The sequence below is a fragment of the Ylistrum balloti genome, unplaced genomic scaffold (assembly GCF_031769215.1).
Source record: "Ylistrum balloti isolate Yb309-2 unplaced genomic scaffold, AGI_CSIRO_Ybal_v1 Utg369672, whole genome shotgun sequence".
Taxonomy (NCBI): Eukaryota; Metazoa; Mollusca; class Bivalvia; order Pectinida; family Pectinidae; genus Ylistrum; species Ylistrum balloti.
This window is the reverse complement of record NW_026781917.1, coordinates 641719-653487: the sequence shown is the minus strand read 5'-3', so window position 1 is coordinate 653487 and position 11769 is coordinate 641719. Positions and strand designations below refer to the sequence as shown.

Sequence of the window (11769 nt, the reverse complement as noted above, 5' to 3'; positions counted from 1 at the left end):
AATATTAATTATTCGTGTACTTTTTCAAGTGTCGCCATGTAGATTTTTTGAATATTTTGTTATGGTGTTATGGGATTTGAGTTTGTATTATGATTATCTTGTTATTTATTACAATATCAGTTTGATGTCATCAGATATCAATATTAAGCGTTAAGGACACCATCATGGCATTACCGTATCAGATAACATTGCCTTAAAATCAGCGTTGTCTTTTCTATGAGCATTAGGAGCCTTTTCTTGTGGGGGAATCAAATGATATCTGTTCGCTGCTACTTAGATATATACAAGAAATCGTAGATGAAACAGAAAACGCTGACTCCTCCGACACTCCTTATTTGGATGGAATAAGATTTACAAGATATGGTAGATGAAGCAGAAAACGCTGACTATTACGAAACATTCCTTTTGTAATTTTCCAAAGGTATCAGTATAAATTGTAAGGTGTATATTTCTTATGTTCTTATTTTGCTGTCGTTTGATCAATTTTAAAGTAGAATTTTGTTTACATGTTGATATTTTCATTCTAGTCACTTGTGTGTAAACTTCCTTATGTCGATACAATAGATATTCTGTTGTAATGAACAGCGCATTGGTCTCTTCTTTCTCTTGTCACGAAGACATTACCGATCTCTGCATGACGTTCAGCTGCAACCGGAGGTACTGATTAGCCCCATGTCAATAGAATGTGACCGGACGATTTTTTGAGTTGCGTGTTAACAGAACCAAGAATAGACGAGATGTTTATTTCGGTATTCATCAATGATAAGTATCAAAAACTTAAATCACACAAAATTTGGGTCGTATTTAGATGTTTTATATTTTTGTCACCATTGCACCAGCTAAGATAATGGATTATAGAACAACTCCAAGTCGTTTCTATATAATCACAGTGAAATGCCACAACTTTTCTGGACATGGTGTGATGGCCCCAATCTGGTTTTATGATTATATATATTATAATACAAGGTGTTTTAAATTGACCATGAAGCATTGAACAGAAAGCTTATATCATAGATAGACCTTTTTTCCCTTAATCTGACGGGCCGCAGGAAACATTGTACCCAAACTGTGACATAAGCAATTGATGCATAAAAATAAAAATGGTCAGTCGGAAACGGATACGTGTCCTACGTTTACTCTGCTTTTAATAAATTGTGTGTCTTTTTTTTACAACGTTTGAAATTACAAGTGGTAGACACCGTTAGTTGAATGTAGTCCCCAACGTTTACCGTTATCTGCGTGCCACGTTTTAATCCATTCGAATAGCAACACATGACAGAATATACCAATGCATTTGATGTTGTTCTTCAATACTCAGATAAATGCTAAATTCTGAAATTTATTAATGGGCTAGTGCACCTCTTAATATAGATTTATAATTTTTGTATTGTTTGGCTCTACTGTATCGAAAGTCTTAAGTTGTATCAAAAGCTGCAGTTCATTTGTTGTTTGTACAATACACAAAGAAAAGCAAGGATAATTAAATATGTTTTATTTCAAACATAATTGTCCAGCACGCAATGCTAATCCAAGTGATGATAAAAATAGAGATAACTTAGGTGTTAGATATACATATAGCATTGAACTGTGAACTTTTATTAGAAATTAAGCTTGAGTGGGGCATCGTTTGTGGTTTAAAGGAAAGTGTTTCAAAATTGGTATCATCGTTTGAAAAAGTAATTATTATTATTATTTTGCGAATGAGTAATTAAATACACAATGTGTTGTAATTTCATTAGCCAAGGATTTGTCCTCGACCCTTGGCAATTGGCATTTACTGACTGATTACAACAATCACACTAAATACACATCAATATATAACCTGGATAATGTTGTCATTGATCCTGGATATAATATTGCTCCTGGTGGTTCTTCATTTATGAGGAAAAACAGGAAAGGGTTGATATTCCAAACTTCTGTACATTTCAGGTTACCAAAATAAGAAAGAAAACAAGGAGGTGGGGAGGGGAATAACAGACAATTATAGAAGGAAAAAATTACCTTCAAACTGATGACAATACCATCTAAATTTTTTTTTCAATGGGAGGCAGTATATATTATATTTAAAAGTATATCAGCATATTTTTGCCCTTTTTTCCTATATATAGGAAAAGGAAACCTACGGTGTCCCTTTTAATGCCGGAAATATTCAAATCTAAACTTTTAATTCTGTACAATATTTGTATAAAGGAACATTCTGTAATTGAACGAATTCTAGCGGTGATCTTATCGTGGTGTTTTTCATTATAAAGATGTTGTGCTAAAATATTGCGCTTTCGCAGTTCTGTGAGTTGTTTATTTAGCAATTTAATTGGAAATGCAAGAAATCATCATTGTCTATATTTGTTGAAATTAAAATTTGATTGCGCAGAAATGAACAAGTGTACAGCATTATGCATATGATAATGAGCTAAATAAATGGACGTATAGTGGCTTGGTTCAAAAGATAAATATGTACTTGCCGTTCTTCATTAGGTATGTGAAAATTTATTGAATAATTGGGCTGGTAATCTCACCTATTTGAATGTGACATATCTATCGATCACCTTGGATTTTTCTCATTCCCCCCTAGGCTTCGACATTGTTGCTCTTAGCATCACTACAGAGTCCGTGAAAGACGAAACAGGTGTATGTTGAAGTCTTATTAATTTTGTTTTTTTTCTCTGCTATATCTAACTCTAAGTTTGTGCTTTTCGCTTGTGTATCTTTTGTTAATTTTTTTCTAACTTCATAGCATTTACAACCAATAACAAGCTGATCATTAAATAACAGAAAAGGAAGTCAAAATGAATATACGGTTTGTTGATAAAATGTTAGAGAGCCTGAACGACCCCTTTTTTGAGAAGTGGGCCATGGTTGTATAACTGTAGAGCCGGCCACACAACGTGGTTTAGTCGAGTTCCAGATTTCGTGTACAGATTAAACTTATCCCTATCTATGGTGCTTCCTTTTTCGCTTTGAGGCCAGTAGAGCTCCACCGGTGGGTCTTGTACCACCATAGTCCAACACAACGCGATGCACTCGGATATATACTCTGTCATGATAGCGTCCTGATGTTCGCCACCAGTGGGTTTTAAGAGGACAGGTAACAGATCCTAGAAAGAGAAGGATACGTTAACAGTACCTCAAATCATTATCATGCCGTACATTCAACATGTTTTACCAAGTTTCTCATAAACATGCGATATGGGAAAATGTCAAAAACATAACAGCGCACATGATTATTATCAGTTATTACTTGTCCGTTGAAACCGATCAAAGGATACAATAAATGTGTTAACGTATCACTCCCAACTCACGACTCGATGAAAGCGATTGTCCTACTAAATGCAACCCGATAAAAACATACAAAAAGTGATGATGATTGAAAAATGAATAGCAACCTTTAAAATCGCAAAAAAGAATCGCTTATGTTGTTGGGGTTTAGGGGTCGACAAAGGTTGTTATAAGACTAGGCAGGATAACTTAAAAGCTGATTCAGAAGTGTTTTACTTGGAAAATAGGAAACCATTGCTACATTACAAATTATGTAAAAAGAAACAAAATACCTTAATTAGATATTGTTCAGCAAGATAAGCACATTCTTTCCGTGTATCTTTCAATGTTTTCATTTCAGCTACAAATTTTGTCTGAAATAAATGACTGTTATCTTTGAATGTCTCGCAAAGCCTTTAAAAATCTCTAAATTAGCAACATGCAATAATACAAAGCATTATTGGTTCCTCATTGAAAAAAGTATTTATCGCGGAAATCTCAATGCTTAGTACATTAATATCTAATTATCAATTATATTACTAATTTTTATTGCTGGTTAAATGCATTCTTTTTCTATGAAATGTTGATATATATTTTCTTAAAAGAAATCTTTGAAAAGACCAAAGTGGGAAAACTATGGAAAATGCTTCCTTTTAATGTGAAACATTTATCTGATTCCACACCTTTAATCTACAACAGCTAGTCTGAGGTGAGATAAAATTGTATTCACATAATTAAGTTGTAATCCCTTGTCATTTAACACTATGTGATCCATATTTTCTTTGCTTGGCTGAAATTATTTGATATTCATACTCATGGGTACTGTAAAAAATATATTGTTTCATTTCCGAAAACAAAAACGGTTTTTCATTTAAGTTCTCATCAAGCGTGTTTTCACTACAGTTATCAATGAATTTTGTAATTCTAAATGTTCATAGGAAATGAAAATATTAACTGGCCAATACCACTGACGAACTTCCATCAGATAACCAGCTACAGACTGACCGAGAATAAAGAGGATTACAAAATTCTCAATTTTAGTTTGTTTTCTACATTTCTTCTCTCATACAAATCAAAAATGAATCCTGTAATGTACATGAATATGGTTTACCGTAGATATGGTAGGTTCCTTGGTGTCATCAGGTCGAGAAGTGACACCATCACCAGCAGCCATGAAGACTATTCTCTGTAGATGCTGTAGCTGGCTGCAGGCTTTCTTAGAACAGAAGGTGTAACACTCCTGTTTGGTTAGAGATTATTTCAGAAATGATGTATGATATATGACAGGTATTGGTGTCGCATTGAAAATGATGTCAAGTAGTCTTTTGTATATGAAAGGAATATGTAATTAGCCGACCTGTCCTATTCAACCTTTTTATACCCTGTCTTGTTCAAATATCAGAAATGACATTTATACTCAAATTTTATATCATGAAGAAACGGTAAGTTAGAATTCCGATCAAATACCTGTAGGAAATACTATTTTCACCAGAAAAGTAATGCGTACCAAAAATGGATAATTTTCAAGACCCAGGTTATTCCATAGAGGAAATATATTATTGATAGTGGCTTGTCAATATATATATTTACTTACTTTTTCAAGGAAACAGAAATAATTTATATTGTCATAGTTAAAAAAATATATTTATATATAGCTTTTGCCGTTTATATAATTACCGTTTGAAGGTGATACTATTGCGCAAAGTTGCTAAATCATGCATATATTTTGCTATTGCACTGGTAAAATACATAAGGAAGGGCTAAATGTCGTATATATTGAAGAAGTGGTGTCAACAAATACAACTCAGGTTGCAGATTTATACGTTTTCGCTATACTCGGAGAGTCTATATACAATATATAAGCATGCATGGGAGACAATGCCGCTACGATTGACTGCGAATTAGTAAATGAATAACATAAGGGGATGTTAACATTTTGATTACACTTTGTTGCATTCGCTGCCCCCACCACCACCACCCCATCCCCTCCCTTGCGTTGATTGTATTTTAACAATAATACATTTACCAAGCAGAATATAGATTAATAATTCGATGTAAAATATGATGATATATATTACACTACCACAGAAGTAAGACAATGAAATCATAAATATCATAAATTGTTGACCTTTGCTAGAGTAGACAAGTGTTGTATTGCCAGTTCCTCTGACATCTGTTTGGATTTTTGCAAGTACTCTATTGCGTTGGTCCACTGGTTATCGTAAAGTTCCGAAAACTTGTCTGCCAATTTCAGTGGTCTATTTGGGTCACTCAGATCTGTGATCTCGGGGTTATTGTCCCTCAGTTGTTTTCCAGCAATGCAGCTCATTCTTATATAAAAGTGCGCCAAAGACATATATTTAATAAGCATATATATATAGATAATAAGAAAATAATTACTTTTAAAAAGTCATGTTTGAATGTTTCTTATTTCTACATCAGCTGAATACACAGACTCGTTACATATGTTCCATGTGAAATATTTTCAACAAAATGTGAGGAACTAGTTTCAATATCTTATGGATTTGAAAACAAGATATCTATTTTGGCGTCACTCTCACCTATTTATCCAATAGTCTTTTTCCTCTGTAGTTATCTTGAGAGATTTCTTTAAACTTTTAACTTCCTCTGTGGTTTTTGTGAGGTAATTCTTTAAACTCTCAATTTCGCCTTTCATATCACTGCATCGTGTTCTCAGATTTGAGATCTTCATTCGCACCTTTTCCATCTCTTCAGACTTCTTTATAATAAATTCTAAATCTGCTATTTCGCGTGAATGATTGTTGTTTATTACCAGTAGATCCTGACGTTCCCGTATTATTCTCAGAAATAAAATAACATTCTATCAAACTAAGAAAACCCATATATAAATCAGAAACCTAATAGTATGCATGCTTGTGCAGATAAATATATGTTACAGATATTCCTGTACAGATCAATACAATGTATATATATTCTAATACATATCAATACATTTTATAGATATTATTGTACAGATAAATACATTTGATATATATTCTTGTCTAGATCAATATATCTAATAGATCCTCTTGTACAGATGGAAACCTTTAATAGATACTCTTGTCAAGATCAATACATTTTATAGATATATAGATATTTTTATACAGATCAATACAATTAATAGATATTATTGTTCAGATCAATACATTTTATATATATTCATGTACAGACCAATACAATTAATATATATTTATATCAAATAGTATAATTTCCGCCGTCAACAATACAATCATCTATGAACTAAACTATGAACGTGAGACTTCTTACTCATTCCAAACTTTCTTACTACGAAAAATGCATCATCCATCATACCAAAATCGCCTAGACACACGTATACAAGTGTGGAATAGAATAAAATACGAGAAAGTTCAAACTCTTGTCAAAATAACGATTTTGTTGGTTAGTCTTTAAAGAAGAGAAAATGTTGTAGATATTAAGCATTCTTACCTAGTTTAAAACATGCTTGACTTTTAAAACTCACATATTTATTTATATATGTTTGCTTTCGATTATTTAACATATTTTATGAAACTTTGTATATAAAAAAATATATTTACAAGTATAGGTTCTGTTTGCTTCTTTTCTTACCTCTGATTACGTTCCCATATGCTTTTCGCGATCTCAATTGGACTCAGTGTAGATTGAGATGATTCTGTAAATTTTGGATCAGGTGGCATTGATTTCTCTAGGACGGGAGTTATATTCCGGTCAAGCCAGTGGAGCCATTTAAATGTACCATTTACTTCCAGGTCACTAATAGAAAACAATTTACAACAAGTAGAAAGAAACCTTTATAAAATATCAGTCATTGCAATACCCAAACACTTCTACTGTAACGTAGAAGCTTAGTTTAACTTTGCGGAATAAATTATCCTGGTTGTCCATTTCATGCATGATTAAGATCTATTGATCATTCAACTATGCTAGTTCCTTACATTCCGTGTTACTATATTCAGACTAAGGTCAGGTATGACAACTCGTTGATATTCGGCTATTGTATCAGTACCCTAATAGCAGTACAGAACATCAAATTAGGTTGTAAATTAAGAGTTCGAGTTGTGATATTGTCATCAGAATATTTATCAACTTTGTCACTTTCTTGATAAAGATTCACAAAACGGGCACAAGAAAACAATCACCTTCAATACAAACATAGGGTTAGATACTAAGAGAAATAATAATGATAGTAAAATAACTGCGTCATTCAGCTGTTTTATTATTCTAAATCAACAATAATGATGCTAAAAGGCTTTAATTATGAAATCTATGAGGCGACTGATGGAAAACAAGATAAATCGAAGTAAATGTAAAAAACCGAATGGGGATCCAATTAATTCAATATTTGTGTATATTTTGGACCATATCACTATTTGAACGAGAATTTTAAATGTGCCTTGCAGATTACTACAAACATCGCGGACGCCAATGGCTACCACTGTAACCTTGGAAACTTCATTTCCTACCAATGTGAAGGTTGAATATGATCAAATAACTACCCGTTGATGTTTTCTCTGTCCACTGGTGACAAACTCTCTAGAAATGTACACAGTGTCGTGATATCAGAACATAGGTGCAGAATTTGATCAAGCTGCTTTTCAGATTCTCTCTGTTTACCAGGTTGGTAGCAATTGGACGTTTGTCCACCAAGAGATTCCACGTGCTTGTGTAGACTCGTTCTGACGTTGGTAAGATTTCTAAAATAACAATGGTCACTATTAACGACTCACAGCACTACGTTATTTACAGGTAAATCAAAACTAGATTAAATGTGGAAGTAATCGTGTATTTGTGCATGCTTGAAAAATACGACGACGTTTGTATTTCAGCATATGCTTTTTAAATGTCACTTTTAGAAACACAGATAATTCATGAAGTCAGTGATTTTCTTTGTTGAAACAAACAAGTCTATTTTCTTTATATATTCATCGAAGTGAAAAACTGTAATTTCCTAGGAGTAATTATTCTGACTCGCGTCATCAGGCACGATTGGTCGTACCGTCGACGTCGGGTATACACAGCTTTGATAGACGAAACAAACGGTAAAAAACTCGATAGTCTGAATTTGCTCTAAGTGATTTAGGATAAAAATAGTACACAGTAAGTGTCTTAAAACACAAGTTGTATTTTGGCTCGGGGCAGAAAAAACAAAAGTAACCGGCTAATACTGTCTTTCTGCACACTCGCCAAAATACAGCTTATATGTATAGACACTAACCACATAATGGAGACACATTAATTAAGTTATCTGTCTATCCTCATTTTGATAGATAAATTTGCACTGTAATTATCTTTGTGTACAAAGGTATTACAATGTGTTTGGCGATTTAGTTTAAAATATCATACCTTATAATATCATGTTTTTTTCTTTTCCCTATTGATTTCACATCTTCCGTCATGTTGGATGATATGACTGAAAAAGGAAGTAAATTTAAATCTATACCAGGAATCTTGTAACGAAATGTACACCAACAAAGAGATCGAATATATCATAATAAAGAATAGCATTGGAATAATCACCACCGTATATACATGTACTGTGTAATAATTGGCGAGAATTTGTGTATAGTGTACTTGAAAATCACGAACATTAAAATTAATATGGGACGACAGTCAAGACTTTGTATATAATGTACCCTATACCAATATATCAGGGAACCAGCAGATTGTACGCTGTACCGTTTAAATACTGCCCCATAAATAAGCCTTCAGTGTGAGGTAACATGATCGACACCAAACCTGCGGTTTACTCAACCAGAAAAGACAGTGTTGCAGTAATGCAAAACGAAAGTAGATATATATATAATAACACTGTTTGAAATTATTACAATATTCTGATCTAAAATGTTAGCAGCATTATAATATACCATGGGTATTTCACGAATGTTTGTTCTATTTCACAAATAATTAAGCTTACCCTGTATGTTCCGGACAGCTTTTTCTCCTCCTTGGTTGCTAAACTTCCTGGTTCTTTCATTGTACTATATATAAAGTTGTTATCTGCTTGAGGTCAAAGGTTATAAATAACACGGTGTCAAGTAGACAAACGCTTGAAATACAACACTAACATAAAGAGATAAAACATTTTAAAGAATTGCTGGGATAAAATATCTTCCGGAATTTACAAGTATTTAGATGTTTTATTGAAATAAAGTACTCGGGTTATTTGCGTAAGGGAAGCGATGACGTAAAATACAAATAAGACACAGTAGAGTCGAACAATGAATTAAACTGCAGCTGTTTGTCCTACTAGGACTCTTCAGTGATGCTAAGAACCTAAATGTTAAACCCATAGAAGACGACTGAGAAATTAAAAAGTGATTAAAACAATCAAAATTTAGAAGGGGATATGCATTATCCTCATAATTTAATACATATGTAGGACTTTGAACAGACAAATGATTCATTCACTAGATCTGGGAACGCTGACGTGCTTTGGTGAGACAACGCATAAGAATATGACGAGTCAAGGGGACGGAAAACCTGTTAGCATGCAGTCAATCAACCAACCAACATTACATTCATAGATGGATTTGCCGGGGGAAACATTGATTTTAAATGCCATACGCCATGTCAGAGATATTTTGGATCTTACTACCTTGTTCTGCTGAAATCAAAACGAAAATTATATATTTTTATATATTTAGACTTTAAATACAAGACAAACAGAATAAAAAAGCAATTGTTTCATAACGAATTATTTCAACCATACTAGATATCGTGTACGTCCACCATTCTCGGTCTTTCAAGGCTTTTAAGCCTTTTAAACTTCGTCTGATATGATGATGATGATGATGATGCTGATCTTAGCATACCTTTAAAAGATATACATTTACAAATTACATATCATATTGTACAGTGTATCGTACAAGTATGTTCTAAACAATTATATAAACATAATGTGGTCTGTAAGAGTTACCTCCCCTGAATAGTCTGCTTAAATTTCCTATCCTGCGATCAGTATCTCATGCTGTTAAAAACGATTAATCCACATAACAGAATAATTTATAGGTATACTGGGTGGCATTTATGGAACCCCAATCCATTAATCATGCCGTTAAAAAGATGGAAGGGAGAGAACTGAATATAACAGGAGCCTACTTATGATTGCTTGACTGTGGTCTTTTATGTGTTAAAAGATAATATAGAAATATCTTTTTTTCTTATCTACTCTAAAGTATAAATGAAAACTTATTGCATTTCCATGTCTTTAATGGTATGATAAAATGTACGCCTAAGGTATCGTATGAATAATTGTTATAGCGGAGCTAGTCGAAATGTTAAACATTAAGGATTGGGGGTCTTGTGGTATCAGGTGGCGTACCTCTGAATCAGACAGAAAAGTATCATATCCGACATACATACATACATACATACATACATACATAGAAAAATCCATACATACGGACGGACGGACGAACGGAAAGACAGGCGGGCGGGCGGACAGACAGGCAGGAGTCATACAAGACAATTTTTCGATATGTTTGGGTTGTAATCGCATTAATTTATATATTTCTCAGGTTTCAGTAGGATTAATGTCCATTACAGTGTTTGAATTTGGATATCCAAACAATACTCCCATTTCCAATGAGATGTGATCAACTACACCTAATGTTTTAAATACCTTAAGAAACATAGTTCAAAAACTAGAAATCAATTATCAATAAACGAATAGTTATAAATGAGAAAATATTTCGATTTTCGAGAAGTTTTTGTGTTAAAATACCCAGTACAGCGCAAGTCTAGGCCTCCGTTGAATTTCCTAGAATATAGTAAGTAATATTGACGGTATGGCCAAATATTGGTAATGATTCGCAACAAACAAATGTTCGTTGGATGCGTATTACTGGAATAGATATATTAACAAATCTGAAAATGAATTAGACAAACACTGGAAGACCAATAACTGTTCTTTAATTACAGAGCTGCAATCACATCATCATCAAATTGTATACTTAACGTACATTTGCATAATGACTAAGCATAATAATTGTAATATTTTGTATGTTAGTTTGAGACCGGTATAGAGGACGATTATTTCCGGTTCAAGACTTACATAAATGCATCTTATATATTATCAATGAAGTAATACGACAGTACGGACGAGTGAATTGACAATCTGACCCTTTATAAAGACACCAAATATTACATTAATATCATCAAATACTCTGAACATAAAACAAATTCGCAGATATAAACTATAATTAATCACAATTAATCATGATTTATCATGATATGTACATATATGTCAAGTATATTCTATAATAACAAAATAAGTATAGTTGATATCAATTCATACCTCAATCTGCATTTAAGAAATTATCTATTGTAACAGGTGATCGGGCACATTATTTGTCGATATACATACTCTTGCACTGAAGATCCAGATCAAAGTAGACCACCTCCAATACGTCATAATTCCTCGATCTATATACGGAAGTCATTCTTCTACCATGATCGACTCCAGTTTCGATTTCCTAGTAATTTACATACGTC

General features: G+C 33.1%; 1 protein-coding gene across 1 annotated transcript; it reads right to left on the bottom strand.

Moving 5' to 3' along the window:
• Window positions 1-2803: 2803 nt before the first annotated feature.
• On the bottom strand, window positions 2804-8672 carry LOC132562373 (uncharacterized). Its single transcript, XM_060227115.1, has 7 exons — window positions 8620-8672; window positions 6865-7029; window positions 5817-6077; window positions 5384-5585; window positions 4367-4495; window positions 3549-3629; window positions 2804-3095 (listed from the first exon to the last, which is right to left on the bottom strand). The coding sequence occupies exons 1-7, from the start codon at window positions 8670-8672 to the stop codon at window positions 2814-2816; spliced, it is 1173 nt and encodes a 390-aa protein (XP_060083098.1). The 3' UTR covers window positions 2804-2813.
• Between the last annotated feature and the right edge of the window lie 3097 nt (window positions 8673-11769).